At 52.6% G+C, this 17,585-nt stretch overlaps 1 protein-coding gene across 6 annotated transcripts in view; it reads left to right on the forward strand.

Moving 5' to 3' along the window:
- Positions 1-17,585, forward strand: part of SSBP3 (single stranded DNA binding protein 3) — a 180,697-nt gene that overhangs the window by 139,779 nt on the left and 23,333 nt on the right. For 2 of the 6 annotated variants that reach the window (XM_032296895.1, XM_032296894.1), the window contains exons 6-7: positions 11,195-11,275; positions 12,217-12,276. The exons of 2 other annotated variants lie outside the window; for them this stretch is intronic. In XM_032296895.1, coding sequence (XP_032152786.1) covers positions 11,195-11,275; positions 12,217-12,276 — 141 coding nt within the window. The remainder of the gene's footprint in view (positions 1-11,194; positions 11,276-12,216; positions 12,277-17,585) is intronic. 2 more of the 6 variants (XM_032296896.1, XM_032296897.1) reach the window with 1 other exon arrangement.

Below are 17,585 nucleotides of genomic sequence, written 5' to 3' on the forward strand. Positions count from 1 at the left end.
GAAGAGACCTGGCCTCTGTCCTCTGAGCCATCGAAGGCTTTCGGGGCAAAAGAAATGGGGGGCCACTTCCAGGGCCAGATGACTCCTGTGGAGCTTGCTGAAGGGCACCCAGCATAAGCTGGGGTTTCTCTTGTTGAGGAGGTTGCTTCCAACCCCGACCAGCTTAGGACAGGTTATGTGTTGTAGGCAAGTGAGGTCGCTCGCTTGGGTAATAAGGAAGGCTGTGTGGGGTAATAAGGAGGGCTGAGCCAAAGAAAGGAGGCTCCTGCAGGATTTCACGAGGCGGGGCAGATCCTGAGCCACAGCTTGGTGTATTAGCAGCTGCCCTTGGTAAGGGCTGAACTAAGTACTTGACTCCTGGTATCTCAGTTACACAGTTCTCTGTGAGGCAGGTAGGGCAGCTGCATTTTACAAGAGAGATAAGTCCGTTTCAGAGGGAACTATAGGCCGGGCACCAAGCGCCATGAATCTGGGGCTCTTCCATCAGCACCACGGAGCTGCTTCTCACATTTCACTGAGTTTGCCAGGTATTGTTGCACCTGCCTGTGTGACCATGGGCCTGGCCTCCCAAACCTGTGTCTCCCCAGAGTCCTGGTTCTTTTCCCTGCTCTATCCTGTTGCTTCATCTTAACAGAGGAAGGGGGAAGAGGTCTTGGGCCATTCCCCAAGCTTCTCTGGGAGGAAGAGGCATGAAAAACCACGCATCATCCAGGGGGCTGCAAGACTCAAAGGAAAAAACTTGGCAGACTTTGCTGTTCCATTCTTAGCCCTCTTCTGCTCAGTGGGCAGTTGGGGTTGAATTATGGGGATTCTGGACTTGTGGTTTCCAGGGCCCTGCAGCTCCCCCTTCCTAGTTGGATATGATGAATCATTACTTTTTGGAACAGTTGGGGATGAAGGGGCAGGGCAGGAAGGCTGTGTGCACCCGTGTGTCTGGAGAGCTTAAAGTAGAGCAGGAATTCTCTGGGTGGATGAGGCAGTGCTTTTTTAATATGCACCTCACCTTCGCTGTGTTGCCGTGATTAACAGTGGAGCCTGAGTGCCGGCAAGCGGTGGCGGAGGCCGACGGGCAGGAGTGGGATGTGTCTTTGCAGCACTATCCATTTTCAGAGCAAAAGGAAATCTTTTTCTGGGGGGGAGAGGATCAGTTCCCTTGGCAAGGCCACGTTCACGCCATGTTCCAGAGGACTGGAGTGGGTCTGGATCCCTGGCCCATCTCTTCCTCCCCAGGCTTGTCTCTCCTGGACCACTAGAGGTCAGGGAGGGAGAGGGGTGCTGTCTGGACCTTCCCCTGGGGCACAGGATTCCCAGCTCCTGTGCCAGCATTAAAAAAGGTTGGGAGCCGGGCAGGGTGGCCCATGCCTATAGTCCCACTCACTTGGGAGGCTGAGGTGGGAGGATTGCTTGAGCTCAGGAGTTTGAGGCCAGCCTGGACGATATAGCAAGACCCTGTCTCTAAATTTTTTAAATAAAGAAGGCTGGCTGTGCAGGGCTGGGATGTGGCTTAGCGGGACAGCAGGTAGGATCAAAGGAGCCACTCACAGATAGGAATCTAATAGGTTTCCAACTTGAGAGAGGGTGTAGAAACATCTTTGGAAAGGAACGTAATAGATATGTGATTCCCAAGATACAGATCACATTGCCATTTCCTTGATCAAGCCCCCAAATGTCAGTACCCTCCTCCTTGGCCTGGTGGTCCCATCCCCAGGGTCACCATCTTGTGCATAAAGTCCTCTAGAACCCGTCCCAAGCCTACCTTTGGGCTACATAAATGCCATCCTTGCAGTCCAGAATCCCCTTCCTTTTCTTCTTTGTCAGGAGATACCTGTTCATTCTGCAAGTCCTGCCTAAATATGACTCTCCTGTGATTCCTCACTCCCCAGTGCACTGGTACCTCTGCCTCTATTAGAGTGTTACACCCTGGTCTCACTGGCCAGCCTGGAGCTCTTTAGGGAAGGGCAGAATGCAGGTTTGTTTACCTGTCTCCAGCACTTAGCTCAGAGTACTGGGACGTAGTGCCTGTTTAGATTGACTGCCAGGTAGAGGTGGGCTCTGCCCATATGTTCTGGATATTGAGCTGTGTTCTTGAAAAGAGTGTCCTGTTGTATGGATACGTGTGGACACACAGGGAGAATCCAGCAGGAAGACACTCTTTAAGCATTTAGTGGCTGGAGGCAAAGTTGTGTCTCTTATACCCTGCCCCTTCCCAACCACAATCATTCGAGGTGGAGCCTTTTCCTGGCTGAGATGACCCTAGAGAATCCAATTCACACCACAGGAAAGGATCCAAACAGTTTGAATCTGCCAAAAGAACTCAAGGCTGAGATTCAAGCTCCCAGAATATTTGTGCTGGTAAACAAGGGCTTCTTCCCAAGCATTGTAGCAAGAATGCAATTGGGGAGACCATCAGCAAGGAGGGTTGGGACCAGCCGGCTGGGCGTGAGTGCTGGGTTTTGTGTTAACGATGATGCACTATCATTGTGTTCAGGAGCAGTGGCCAAGAGACCCAGGGCTTACTGATTAGAGAGCATGGAGCATGCTGGTGTGAGAACCAAATTCGGGTGTGCGGATACCTGGCCGGTGCTCCTTCTGTTTGTCCTCAGCAGCATACATCTTGGCTGTCTGATAATTAGTGCCTTAATGTCACTATACCTCAGTTTTCCCTTTGTAAAATGGGGTTAACGTTTGCTTCATTTGCCTCACAAGAGAAATGTGAGGTTAAAATCAGGAAGTGCAGCACTGTTTTGTTTTTCCTTGAGAAAGAGGACTCCAGTTTTTCCCCCCTTTAGTCTTGAGGACCATCATCTAACTCAGGGGTCTACAAACTTTTTCCACGAAGGGACAGCTAGGAAATACTTTAGACTTTGTGGGCCGTCAGGTCTTTGTAAGCAGCCGTGGACAGAACACGAGTGAGTATGGCTCTGTTCCAACAAAGCTTTATTTGCACCATGTTCCATTAAAACTTTATTTACGTTGTATTCTAATCAAAGTTAATTTATAAAAACAAGTAGCAGGCAGTAGTTTGGGCCTGAGTTGACTTGAGCTGAGCCTGGTGGCTGTGCCCTTGGGGTCCTTGTGCTGCAGCCAAGACCAGCCATTGCCCTGGTACACAGCTTGGTGCAAGGGACCCAGCCTAGACTTTGGAAGCAGATTGGACCTGGAACCAGTGAGCTCACATTCCTGAGGTTCAGTCTTCCCGTCTGCGTTATGGCATAGTCACAGGCCAGGCTGGAAAAGGAGGCGCTGATGAGCAATGTGTGGGGGACCCCATGTTAGGTTTTAGACACCACCTGTATTTTGCATTTGCCACGTTTCCTCCCTTTGTGTGGGAAACCATTGGCTACTGATGCTGTTCCTCCAGGAGGCAGGTGAGCCTCATGCCTGGTGAGCAGAGCCTTCACTGACCCCGCTCCTGTTCATGTCTTAGCAGGGCTCCTCCAGGGAAGCCAGATTCCTGATGGTGTGAACCTTGTACCCTCGCTGTCCACCCAGTGCTGCCCTGGTTCCTTGGAGAAACTGCTGGGAGGAAGGGAGGTCAGCTGGGGCCTTTGCTCACATGGAGATCAATGAACCATTTGCTGACCTTTGCAAGGAGTGGGCCTTGGTGGCTGTGAGGATCCCCTGGTATTTATGCAGAGGTGACTACAAGCGGGGAGATGCAGTACATTCCTGCTTTCTCTAACTGGTAACTTCCCCACCATCCAGGAAGATGGCCCATGCCATTGCCAGACCTCTGAACTCAGTCCCCTCCTTGTACTCTGCCCACAGAGGGCCATTGATTGTCGTGGGCTCTTCTGCTGGGTAGCCAGGGGTACCCCCTGACTGTGAGCTCTCTGGAGACCACGCAGAAGCCCAGGCAGTTGCTCCGCTGTTGTGTGGCCTGGCTTAGCCCCCTGAAGACCGACCTACTGTGCCAGGCCCATGCTGTGTGTGCAGGCAGGCAACTTAGTCGCCCTCTGCCCACGAGTTAGTGTCTTAGCCCCAGCTCTGGCCTGTAAACACACACGCACACCCTTCCGCACACACCCCTCCTCAGGACACACACACACACACACACACTTACACACACACACACACACACACACAGCCTTTGCACACACCCCCTCTCCAAGCCATGCCAAGTTCATTCCCATGGGTTGAAACAAGGAAATAATTTTTCCTCTAAAGAGCTGCATGTAAAATGACTTGCTTCCCTTCCTGCCCTCATCTGGTGGTCATCTTCCCTCTCCTTGGGGTCTGTGGGTGAGGCAGGCCATCGTGACAGATCTCGGGTGTCAGGGGCACCTGAACACACCTTGGCCTTCTCCCCAGACTGAGCTTACGGCATTTTCTGTCAGTATTTGTGACCAAGGAGCAAATTGGATTGTCTGTCAAGTGCCTTTTGCCATGTATAATTATTGTAATTTTATATTCACTCAATTAAAGTGACACACCTAACAGGCAGATTACACAGTACCGCAGGTCCTTTGCGTCCTGCTGCTGGGCGAGAACACGTTCCTTCAGCCTCTCTAGACCAGTGGCCAGTGTCCCAGGAGTCAGGAGGGATGGGGATGTGTGGAGTGTTTTATCTCCTAACAGCCTCAAGCCTCGAGTCCCCTTTCCCCAGCAGCCTTCTGTGAAGACAAAAGGCAGATTTGGCCGGGTGGTAATGGCTTCTGTCTGGGTAGCTGTCAGCAGCTTACAGAGAACTCTCACAGCTTTCGTGACCCGTGAGAGAAGCATAGCCTGTACTCCCCACCTCGTGTTAGGGATGCGCTGTCCAAGACCCAGGGCCACAAGACCAGGACCCCAGCCCCAGTGCTTTTTGGGCTTCTGGGACCAGTGCCCTCAGCACATGCCACAGCCTGTCCTCACACACGCCCCTCCCAGGCACGCCTCTGAACCCGCAGAGCCAGGACTTGAGTCTCAGCACTGTTTCTCTGCAAGCCCATGATTTCTAGGCAGATTTTAGGAATATGGGGGGCATACGGGGTGGAATATGGGGGAAGAAGCAGTGAGTTTGGGGAATATTTGACACATAGCTTGTTTTCTTCTTTAAAAAATCGGTGTAGATTTATTTTGTTCTTACTTTTTTTGAGACAGGGTCTCACTGTCACCCAGGCTACAGTGCAGTGGCATGATCATGGTTCACTGCAGCCTTGACCTCCCTGGTTCAAGGGGTCCCCCCAGCTCTGTCTTCTGAGTAACTGGGACCACAGGCGCACACCACTACACCTGGCTAACTTTTGTATTTTTTTGTAGAAATGGAGTTTTGGTATATTGCCCAGGCTGGTCTCAAACTCCTGGGCTCCAGCAATCCTCTTGCCTTGGCCTCCCAAAATGTTGGGATTACAGGTGTAAACCAATGTGCCCAGCCTTTTTTGTTTTTAATTTTAAGGAGCTATCCTCCATCCAGCTCCAAGAATCTTCAGCTCAAAAGACACCAACCTGGTCACCTTTCGGTACTAAGTTTTCTTCCTGGTTCCTGTGAGCCCCAGGGTATTAGCTGTGCCCACCCAGGGGCTTATTGGGTCTTGCTCCTTGCCCACGGCAGTGTGGTCACCTGCTAGCTCAGCCCTGCTGCTCTGTTTGGGCTCTGCCCCAGAGGTTTCCGTGGAGGTGAGCAGCCCGGCCTGGAGTGGTCCACATGGCACCCCCAGGTACAGAGTCAGGAAGGGTCTGTGTTCAGAGAGCACTTGAAGGCCTGGAGCAGGAAAGGCTTATGAAGGAGGGCACAGGGCCTTCATCAGGCCTGGCGAGGTGAGGCCAGACATCAAGCTCCTGCTTTCCTTGTAAAGGGCAGGCGAGTGACCACAGGAGCAGGAGGATGGGGACCAGGACTGGGGACCCTGTGTGCCTTGCACTGCCAGCTGTGCCACAGCCCTGCAGTGTTTCTGGAATAGTCCTCGTTTCCCTTATGAGGGCAGTGAGGCTCAGAGCCATTGGGAAATGGGACTCGGCCTGACCCAGAGGAGCTGGGATTGGATCCCAGGCCTGTGTGATGGTGGGTGCCTCCTGCCTCACAGCCCGTCTCTCCAGGACGACTTCGGATGAAGTGCAGGAACTTAGCCGGAGTGTACGGGAGGGCTGGGGTCCTGCTGATGGTTCTGAAATGCTTTTCCGCGGAGTTTTTGAATCCATGTTGCTGTGGGAGTGCTCTGCTCCCCACGGCATTGATGTGGGTAAAGGCTTTTTCACTAAACCATCAGTGTCCACACTTCGGAGTTTTCGTGAAATGGCCCAGTGTTTGCCTCGATCACACCTATAACAGAGCCTCCTGGGCCCAGCCTAAGTGGCTCTCAGAAGCTGCTGGATGGAGCACTACCCAGTGCTGAAATTACAGGAGAAAGAATAACAAGGAACTGCGGGAGTGAGTTGTCTCCACTCAGAGATCGTGGGGCTGGCTGAGATGGAATAGCGAGTCCATTAACAGGGTCCAGGGCAGCGGGAAGGCCAGACAGGAAGTGGGCATGTTTCCTGTCTCCTTTTCCCAGATTCAGAAACGGGGATTTTCCCCCATATTGGGGTCTCCCCGAGGGCTCGTCCTGCCACCCCCCTGCAGAGGCAGTGCAGTGCAGTGCAGTGGAAAGAGCTCTGACCCATCAGGGGACCCCAATTCTCATCCCAGCTCCAGTTGGCTCATGGGGGTACCAGGTCTGCATTCTGTGGCCACTCTGGGCCTCAGTTGACCTGTCTGGGAGTGAGAGGGAGGTAGGCATCACCCTCTCTTGGAGCTGCTGGCAGCTTAAGCCAACACTTAAGCTTATTTCTGTGTTCTCATTTTTCTCCTCAGTTAGCCTGGGAGCTCCTCTGGGCCAGGACGAGCCTGATGTGCCTCCAGACCCAGCATGGGGGCTGGCTGGGCACATAGGAGGTCAGCACCCGGTGTCTCGGTGCACTCCCAAGTCCTTCAGCCTCTCGGATTCATTGCAGTTTGCTCTTTGCTCTCTGCCCTGACAGATGACCCAGAGGTGCTGCTTGCAGGCTTGTAGAATGTTGGGCTACCCAGCACCCCCTTAGACTCTAGAATCAGACATTGAGGCCTGGCTTCACCACGTAATAGCTATGCAATCCTGGAGTACCTTTATCTTTCCAAGCCTCAGTTCCTTGGCAGTAAAATGTTGCTATTGATCCCTTACTGCGAAGAGTCCAGGATTAGACGAGTTTATGCAAGTAAAGGCCACACTCACCGTTGTTACCCTGACAGCCCCATTCCACTGATGAGAAAATGTAAGTGCAATCAGTGGCAGAGCCAGGATTCGAACCCAGTTCCTTCCAAACCGTAAAGAGATGCGAATGGGAATGTGATGCTGTGAGGAGAACCCTGAGCTAGAGGTAGGAGATGTGGCTCAGACACCAACTAGTCTAGTTTTCTGTGGTCTTGGAGAGGTCACACCTCTGTCATGGGCCTTTCTTTTCTCCTCCCCTGGAAATAAAAATGTTGGAGGAAGGGATGATAGACTCTGTCAGAGCCACCTGACAAACAGGTGACACCTGGGCGGGTGCCGTTCTCCTTAAGTGCCTAGTAAGGACCCTCAGCCACCCTAGTCTAGCTCGATACTTTGCACACTTCCGGGGTGCCATCTGCCCCGTCCACCGTGTCCCTGGAGGGTTAATTAGGCAGCATCTGTAACCAAAGTCATCCAGCGCCCAGGGGTGGGAGATGGTGTAAATGGAACTAGGACTGCTGGCCAAGCAGCTTTCCAGATGCACGCATTTTGGGTTCCTCAAAAGCTTTCAGCGAGTGGAAGCCTCACCAGAGAGTTGTCCTGCGTGGAAAAGCATCATCAGCTTTGAGACTGCCCCCTCCTCTTACCTTCCACCACCGTCCACTCTGCCTGCCTGCTGAGTCTGTTTAGAGTTTGAGGGAGAGAGGAGCCCCCATCCACCAAAGGTAGAGCCCTCAACCTCGATCCTTTTTCCCTATTGTCTGCCTCCTGCATAGCCTTTCACCTGAGTGGGTAACAAACCCAAAAGAGCACAAAGTCTGTCTTCTCCAAACCTACCCGAGAATGCAGGCTGGGAAGGAAGATGAGACCATCTAATAAAACACAGGGCAGCAGAGCCCTTGACTGCTCGTAGAGATGGGCAGCTCATCTGTCATGTTCTTTGCAGAAAAATCTGCTTCCACAAACACGGTTCTCTGCTCATGAGACCGTGCTGGGCTATGCAGGGTTCCTCCCTGTGATGCCGCAGGGTCTTAGGGACACAGCCCAGATGCAGGGAACGAAGTGACGGAGCTCCAGGCTGAGTGGAGATAGCTGGGATGCACAGAGGCTCTCTGTGGATGTGGATGTGGGTGGCCCTTTGGGAAATGGCAGGCGTTTGGCTGTGTGCCGGGAGGTGGGCAGGCAGAACCTGTCAGTACTTCACTGCAGGTGGGAGAGGAGCTCTGTGCCCTGGGGAGGTGGGCACTGAGCTTTAGCTTGGCCTCTGTCAAGAATGCGGTGTGATTTTCTCCCTGAGTGACAGGCTGGCCTGGGCCAGGATTCCTGGTCCTCATCATTCCAACCCCCAGCTTCAAGCCAGAGGGGAGACTTCTGAGCTGCTCTTCCCGCCCCAGATATAACAGCTCCTTCCCCACTGTTCCCCACAAGCCAGAGAGGTTGTGGGGCTGGGCTGGGTCTCCCTGACCAGCCTGGCTCTATCCTTACGGCTCGTCAGCTTTTGTTCTTGAGGCAGCTGCGCCAAGAGCAAGCTTGTGCTGCTAATGCTTATCTGGGGACTGGTCACCAGAGTCCCCCATGGGGGCTTCTGAGGGAAGCACACACGCCAGCCTTGCTCTCTGGGCCTCAGCAGACCCGGGTTGGCGCACTGGTTCCTTGTAAAGGCTGCTGTCGACTGAGGGCTCACCGTGTGCGCCACACGCTCTTGGGTGCTTCACTTGTGTTTTTTCTAATCAGTCACTGACTCAGCTGCCTGACCTCCCTGACCAGGGGGCACACAGGTGTGAGGGGCTTGCCCAGAGCCTTGCTGCTCGCCCTGATGAAGCCCTCAGTTACCAGTAAGGGAAGGACGCGAGGGAGGAGGCGCTCCCTTCTTGCCAAGAGCCAAGGAACCAACAGGAGGCCTTTTGCCCCGTCTTGGCAACTGGACCTCACCCTTGAACCTTCCTCCTCTGTTCTTTTCATATTTCTTTTTTTGGGGGTTGGCTTCAAATTATCTTGTTTTGTTTACATTACACCCAAGTTTCGTGGTACAAAAGACTTGCAGGTGCAAATATGTCCCGCCTTCATTAACTTCCCCTCCCTTTTTAATTTATGTGATTTCAATTTTCCTTCCCTGTACTGTTAATTAGGGGACCCTCTAATCAGTGCCATTATCACAGTGGTATTCATGTTTAGGAAAGCCGCTAAACAAATGCTTGCAAAATTGCTAAATGGCTAATTAATGTCTGTTAATTAAGAAAATTGCTCATGGTAACAAACCATGCCGTTGCTGGCAGCCGCTAGAAAGACACACACTTGTTGAAATTAGTAGCGTGGCAGGTAGGGGAACATCTGCTCCTCGGAGCTTTCCGGAAGTGAGCAGCTCCTCGCTTGGCCAAGAAACTCCCAGGCCTGTCAGCAGCGGCGCCCTGGGGTTCCTGTACAGCCCCCTATGATGTTCTCTGCACACCTTCTCTCTGTGGGCCCACGCCCGCTGGCTTGGGCCTGCCCCTCCTCCCCAGTCCTGGGCTCTGCCTCCCCAGCGGGCAGGCGGCTGGCAGCCTGGCTCTGCAGGAGAGGGCCGAGGGGGAAACCCTATCTAGGCAGCTCTGCTCTCTTTTTAATTTAGCCACACTCATCCCCTGTGTGCATTTTGAATTTTTCTGAAAGCCAACTTCTAAAAAGCAGCACAATCACAGGTGGGGAAGAGCGAATGGGGGCCTGTCTCCTCACACCTGGCATCGGCATCCCCAGCTAGGTGGAACGTGCTTCCGAGGCAGCTCTCCACACTCACTGACTTGACCCATGCTAGGAAAGTCCTTTGGCGTTGTGACCCAGTCTGTACACACCCGAGTATTTACACATGCCACTGGGGTTTGTGAAAGACTCCTGCCTTAAAATACACAAGGCTCTCTGACATTTTTTTTTAATTACCTCGGATTTTTAAGAAATAATTATTGCAGCTTGCTAAATGGATGAGTGAGTTGCAGTCTGTAGTTTGCAACCCCAAGGTTTAAGTGAATTCATCTGCCTGTGTCTTCTGGTGGGGTCGAGGTCACCGTAGCCCAGGGTTGTGGCGGTGAGGGTGGTGGTCAGCTCGGAACGGAGGTGTGGAAAGCACAGCTCACCCATTCACCCAGCAGTCAGCGGTCCCTGCCTTTCATGTACAGCCCCGTCTCCCCACCTCTGCACCAGGGCTATTGGGTTTTGGGGCTGAAAATGGGCCTTGGACCCACAGGGCTTCTCATCCCGGCCTCGCCACTGACCAGTTTTGTGGCTGTGGCCAAGTTGCTTCATCCCTTGAGACTCATATTCCTCATCAGTAAAAGTTGGAATGAGAAACCTTACCTCATAGGGCTGCTTTGAAATGCAGGTGAATTCACAGTGTGCAAACCTGCACTGCCCACACCGCATGGCCCTCACTCACTGTCTGTCTCCCCACTCCCTATGTGTTAAATCTGTGGTGCCCCTGGCTCCTCCGCCTCTGTTATTTATCTGTCAGTGCCCCTGGCCCTCCTGCCCCCAGGAGACTGGTCACCTGGGCCTTTCCCTGTCACTTGATCAGTCCTGCCTTGAGTCACTCATAGCCATGTCACTGTCCCCCAGATTGTGAGCTCCTTGAGGGCAGGGCCCTTCCCGATCCTTCCCCACCTCCCCTGCGAGCGGCACCTACATCCTTTGCACCTAGGTCCCTGTGTCTGTGCGTCACTGTACTCCCTCTGAGCCTGTCTCAACCAACGTATTTAACATGGCAAACTCTGCTCCAAGGGTAGGCTGTGTCCAGGACCGCACTCCCATGTGCTTTGACAGAGGTGCTTCATTTTATTTTTTGTTCTTTCAACCCCCTGTGAATGTATTGATCAGCTTCTCTTGCTCCCGCTCGCCGTTTTACACTGTTGGGCCGGCGACCAAAGCAGCAGCTCCACCACCTCCCACCAACCAGAGCCCACTCCCCGCACGCCCGCCGCCCACCCTTCGTTTTGGTTTAATTTTTGTTCTTTTAAGCTTCTTCTGCGCTTCTCCATGTGCTGTGATCTATAACCTGCCTCTACTGTCTGGCCTCACAGGGTCCTCCGGGGTCACAGCCCTCGCCGCACGCACAGCCTCCACCTCACAATCCTAGCAGCATGATGGGACCCCACAGTCAGGTAAACGCACCGTGGCGCTCCCGCCCGCCGGGGGCGCGGGGCGCGGAGGAAGCAGAGAGCCCGCAGAGGAAAAACAAAAATCAAAATGTGCTCTAGCCAGTGCCTGCGAGTCTTTATTGACCAACGAAATTTTTTTAGAAATTTCTTTTTTCTAAAGATAGTCTTCATTCCTCGGACATCACACCCAGCTTGGATACGAAACCAAAAGGAAAAAAAAAAAAAAATATATATATATATATATATATATGTATGTATATATATATATTTTTTTTTTTCTGTGACCTTGTCAGCGGCCTTTGCGTTTTTGTTTTTTCCTCTCTCACTTTTGGTTTGGTTTTGAGTTTGGTTCACCATTTGTTTGTAACTGAAGCTGCATCCCGAGCCTTTTCTTTGTGCACTCGTGCTGCTGAGAAAGCTTTCCTGCCATTCCCCTGCATTAAGTTGGGGAGCCCGCTGTCTCCTTCCCGTTTCCATGGCGTTTCCCCCCAGTCCTCGCTCCCCTCTCCATCCCCGCTGGTGGTTTCTGTGTGTATGTGCTTGTGTGTGTCCTTGTGTGTCCAGCTTTGTCTGCAGCCCCTTAAAATGTTACGTATAAGTCCTCCTTAACCCTTTTATTTGCCCTTACGGAGAGCAGAGGTTTCCTCCTCTGCCCTGCCTTGATTTAACGGTTTTTCTGTGTCTTATGCAAAGTCCCAGCTGTTGCCCTTCCACCCACAGTAGATCTCCACAAACAAATGTGGAGTTGGGAGACACATTTGCTGTGTGGATCTGTCGTTCCCTCTGCCCAAAGGAAGTTTTTTGTTTAAAGGGAAGAGGCTACCAGGAGAAAGAGAACTTAAAAGATCACTAGTTATAACAAAACAGGACTTTGTGGAGAGCATTTGTATTTGTCACTGTGCAGTAGGGCAGGCTGTCATTGAACTAATTCCCTATAATTGCAGCCTTTTATGTCACCGCGATACGCAGGCGGCCCCAGGCCCCCGATCAGAATGGGAAACCAGGTACTGTACCTTTTTGTGTTCTCTCCCCCCACCCCCCCAAGCCATCCTTGGCTCTAGGTAGACTTTGACTCAAAATGAAAGTTGAGGGAAAGGATTGAGGGGTGGAGGGACAGGTTTAACGTGGCTCGTGGCTTGCTAACTGTTCCCCAGAGAGGACCCCGTGCCCCCACTGTGCCCATGGTTCGTCACCTGCCTCTCCAGATGGCCTTTGGACAGTTGATTCTGGGGTTCAGAAGGTGACAGCAGATGCAGCCAAGGCGCATGTGGGATTCTAGAGAATCCCATCGGCTATTCTAGAGAAGATGGCAAATGCCCTCCCCCTCCCTTCCACCCTCTTCTTGGAAGAAGGTCTTCCTCCTTAATGAAGTTAATTGACAATGTGCATTTTTTCCTGGAAGCTTTTGAGAATTGCCAAGGCTGGTAAATATAATCCTGCTATTAGGGGGGGAAATGGCCCGTAGGAATGCTTAGATCAGGATCCTGGATGCAGCAGAGCAGGAGATTTGTGAGTTTTTCAGCAGTGTGTGCCTGTTTCCCAGACCCAACTCAAAACAAGAAAGGATCTGTTCGTGTAAATAGAAAAGGGGTTTGATTACGGGGAGGGCTTTTCAGCCTGGGGTCATATGCCTTACGCTGGCCCATTAGGATTGGCAATTCTAGGTGGTCTGGAGAAGTCAGCCCTCACGCCCCCCTCCCTGGTTCAGGGCAGAAGGGGAGCCGCAGAGGTAAATATGAATAGACGCCTCTTTTGAGTATAGACAGACTTAAACTTTCAAGAAATATCAGGGAAGTTTTCTGCTCAAATTTTTTTAAACAGAATTATTTCAGTGACTTTGCAAAAGCCCTTCAAAAAAATCTGCCAGCAGTGCCAGCGAATCCAGCCCTTGTTGCCTTTGGAGCTAGGAGTTTAGTCACCAACTAAATTGGCATTGTCTGAGTGTGACGCTTTTCGCTCTCAGTGCTTTGCAAGAAAGCTCCTGAGTGAGTGAGGTGGTGCAGGGACTGTGGAGAGATGCTCCTAACCAGGGGTCTCCAAATTTTTTTTTTTTTTTTTTTTTTTTTTTTTTTTTTTTTCCAAGTCTTGCTCTCTGTCTCAGGCTGGAGTATAGTGGGGCAATCTCCGCTCACTGCAACCTCCGCCTCTTGGGTTCAAGCAGTCCCACCTAAGCAGCTGGGATTACAGGCGTGTGCCACCACACCCAGCTAATTTTCGTATTTATAATAGAGACAGGGTTTCACCATGTTGGCCAGGCTGGTCTCGAACCCCTGGCTTTATGTGATTTGCCCACGTTGGCCCCACAGTGCTGGGATTGCAGGCATAAGCCACTGCACCTGACCGGCTCTCCAATTTTAATGTGAAATTGCCTGTCGGGTTTCCATCTTTTTTTTTTTCCTCCAAAAGTCCTTCATTTTCTATTTTCTCTGACATGAAGGGGACAAATTATGAGGAATTAGAGGCTCAGCTTTTTGAGCAAAAGAAGGGACCTCTGGATACATCACAGATAAGGAAACAAAAGGTCACAGTGGAGGAGTGACTTCCCAAAGGGAGCTGGGCTGGAGTTGGTTCCAGCCCAGTGCTAATTGTGCTCTACCCCACCTGATTCATCAGCTTTCACAGATGGAAGATTGCTGCCCCTCTCTGTGTTTTTTTGGGACAGAGTTTCACTCTTGTTGCCCAGGCGGGAGTACAATGGCGCGATGTCCGCTCACTGCAGCCTCCACCTCCCAGGTTCAAGTGTTTCTCCTGCCTCAGCCTCCCTAGTAGCTGAGATTACAGGCATCAACCACCATGCCCAGCTCATTGTTTGTATTTTTAGTAGAGACGACATTTCACTATGTTGGCTAGGGTGGTCTCGAAACCCTGACCTCAGGTGATCCACCTGCCTCAGCCTCTCAAAGTGCTGGGATTGCAGTTGCAGGCATGAGCGTCCGCGCCCGGCCCCATCTGTCTTTGACCCATCACCACTGGGCCTGCTTTGCCATGGCACATAGAGACCTCAACAGCAGCCTTCTCACCCACCCACCCGGGAGCTCTCCTTGGTCCAAACTGGCCTCTGCCAGGGAGAGAGGAGCTACTTCCTTATCATAATTGTGGCCCTTTTCCTGGCAATTAAGGGACATGGAGAGGGAATGTGTATGTTTCTATTCAGCAGCTAAGCACGAGCAACCACTTGAGAGCAAATGAGGGATAAATCCATCATCTGCACTTTGCATTACAAACCAGTTTTCCCAACCTCCCTGCCACCCCCCATTAGAACCCTATACTGGGGCTGGGCGAGGTGGCTCACACCTGTAATCCCAGCACTTTGGGAGGCTCAGGCGGTGGGGAGGGATCACTTGAGATCAGGAGTTCGAGACCAGTCTGGCCAACATGGTAAAATCCTGTCTCTACTAAAAATAAAAAAAAATTAGCTGGGCGTGGTGGCGCATGCCTGTAATCCCAGCTACCCAGGAGGCTGAGGCAGGAGAATCGCTGGGACCCGGGAGGCGGAGGCTGCAGTGAGGTGAGATCATGCCACTGCACTCCAGCTTGGGTGACGGAGTGAGACTCTGTCTCAAAATAAAAAAAGAAATCTACACTGGTTTTCCAGTTTCCTGTGAACTCAAGAAATTTTTATCCTCCAAAGAGGGATGTGCCCCTTCCACAGGTATTGTCCCTGGGAGTTTCTTGAAGGGTGCCCTCATTGGGACTGCCATTTAACAGAAGCCCTGTGCCACCCGAGTTAGCCCAGTTCTCTCCTGTGACAGATGGAGGGGGCAGAGACTAGAGGACTTGCTGGGGCTCACAGGCCATTATGAATGTAGCTTCTGGGTCAGGGGAGTAAGAAGGGCCCTGAGGGGAACAAGAAGCAAAGGGTCAGTGACGTGGCCTCAGGGTCTTGCCCAGCCACCTCCCTGGCTAGAGACTGTGCATGGAGAGTTGCTGTTTTTTAAGTGTGGTTGGTTGGATGGGCAGTGACAGTGGAGTTGAGCCAGGTTTAGGAGAGTGGCTGGGTTGTCAGCCCTCCCACACACATCTCGGCAGAGCTCCCACCTGGCAGGCTGGCTGTGCTGGCGGGGCAGGTGAGAGAGCGCGCCGATGCAGCAGGGATTTGTCCGTCTCCTAGGCACACACTTCCTGTGCCTTGCCCCACACACCTGTGCTATAGGAGAAGAGCTGCCCCAGAGCGTCTTTCTCCCTGCAGACCCCGAGGCTGTGTGCACAGTGTGTAATTATGGTCCCATATACCAGCCGTTGTTTTCCTCCCCAAGTTCGAGGGCTTCGGCTTCTCAGTGCGAGACCCGTTTCCTTGGTCACTGCACACCTTCTTCCCTGATAGAAAAGGTCCAGCCTGTCTCTCCCTGTCTCACGGTCACCTCAGTGAGGGATGCAACCTCCAGGCCCCCTCTGAGCCTCTGGTCAATTCAGCTTTGCTCCTGGAGTTCTGACACTGACACATAGGGAAGTTAGAGGAATCCAAGCTTTCTCCAAGAATCTGTGGTCAGCACTGGGCTACCTGGACAGTGTCTGCCATACCCCGCGGCTGTGCTGTCAGGGTTGGATGGGGTGGTCCTACACTGGGTAGCTCATGACCCTGAGGGTCCCCCATCCACCCCATGTCCTGAGATCCCCCAATCCAGACAGCCTTAGAGGTAGACTTTCCTGAGTCACCAGGACTCTATAAAAACCACAAACCCCCAGTGGGCAGGCATAAACCAGCCAAGTGATTCAGTGCTTGGGAACCTGGGGCCAGGAAGCGGGGCTGGGAGAAAGTGAGAGGCCGGAACAACTAAAATCCAGGGATTGGGAAGACAGTTGCTAAGCACCCCAGGCAGGCGGAAACAGCAGGTACTAAATGCCACTGTGGGCCAGGTGCAGTGGCTCACACCTATAATCCCAGCATTTTGGGAGGCTGAGGCAGGAGGATCCCTTGAGCCCAGGTTTGATATGATCCTAGGCAACATAGTGAGACCCCATCTCTACAAAAAAAATTTAAAAACCAGCAGGTGTAACAGCGCGTGCCTGTAGTCCCAGCTATTGGGATGGCCAAGACAGGAGGATCGCTTGAGCCCATGTGTTCGAGGCTGCAGTGAGCTATGATTACACCACGGCATTCCAGCCTGGGTGGCAGAGCGAGAGACTCTGTCTTTAAAAAAAACAAATACCGATTCTGCTTGGTGAACATCAGGCACTCCCTAGGCCCTCACGCAGTCCTCACACACCTGCTCCCCTGTTCCATTCTGAAGCTAGGGGAATCAGTGACAGTCTGTCCCTTCACGTTGCACTACCTCGTTTCAGAACCTGTTTGGAGGTCACCATTGAGCTCGAGGCAGAGGAGCTCCCCACTCAGCCTCCCCCACAGCAGCACAGCCTGGGCTGGGGCCCTTGGGCACAGACCCCTGTCACAGATGCCCAGCCTTTGAGCAGCATTGGCACCCGCAGATGAGGAAAGATGACCAGCTGTCACCAAAGGCTTTTCTTCTCAAAGGCAAAGGCTCATGTTTAGCCCTAAGGGTTGGGGTCCTAGAAACAAACTTCCCCCGCCAGCAACTCCTACTCTCTTTTTCCAGTTGCAGCTGAAATAACTTCAGTCTCAAGTAAATTGCTGTTCATAGTTTTTCACAGTAGGTGTGCCAAGCGTTCACCCAGGAAACCCTGGCCCCCATGCTTACCTTCTCCTTAGTAACCACACCAGCACTGCCGATGGCCTCAGCTCTGGAGCCGGGCTCTCATCCAGCACCCCTGCCCCTCTCCTGGTGGCTGCCTCTGCAGCCTGTGACTGGGACCCTCAGGCCTGTGACCTCAGTTTCCCCATCTCAATCCCAAAGGCTTCCTCGTTCTCTGTTCCCTTTTAAACAGGGCTTCCCACAGTGATAGGATTTTAGGTCGTGGGTGTCTCAGTCCCTATAATTTGAAGTCGAGCTAAAATGAGGAATGTCTCTGTGAGACAAAGGCAGGATGGGGTTTGGCTTCAACCGCATGGCTGGGGTTTGGGCAGAAGGAGGGAGTGGGCAGTGTTGCCCCTGAGAAGAAGGTGGTTGGTGGTACAGCCAGAGCAATACCTAGAGAATGTTCCTGCTGCACTTCAGAGCTCTGATGGGTGTGCAGACTCCCTACCCCAAGACAGTGGGATGGGACGATGGTTTCCCTCCACAGAGCTCCCCGACAGTGCCACAGTTTTAGCGAACACCAGTGACAGCTGACTGGTACGCCCGGGGTGACCTTCCCCTGCCGGCAGGCAGCAGAAATGGTCTCAGGGAGGCCATGAGTGTCCCCACGTGGTCAGGCGGGGAACTGGGTGGACAGGTAGATGCCTCTCCCTGGGTCC

This window comes from Sapajus apella, unplaced genomic scaffold (assembly GCF_009761245.1).
Source record: "Sapajus apella isolate SASKATOON/1434 unplaced genomic scaffold, GSC_monkey_1.0 scaffold36, whole genome shotgun sequence".
Classification (NCBI taxonomy): Eukaryota; Metazoa; Chordata; class Mammalia; order Primates; family Cebidae; genus Sapajus; species Sapajus apella.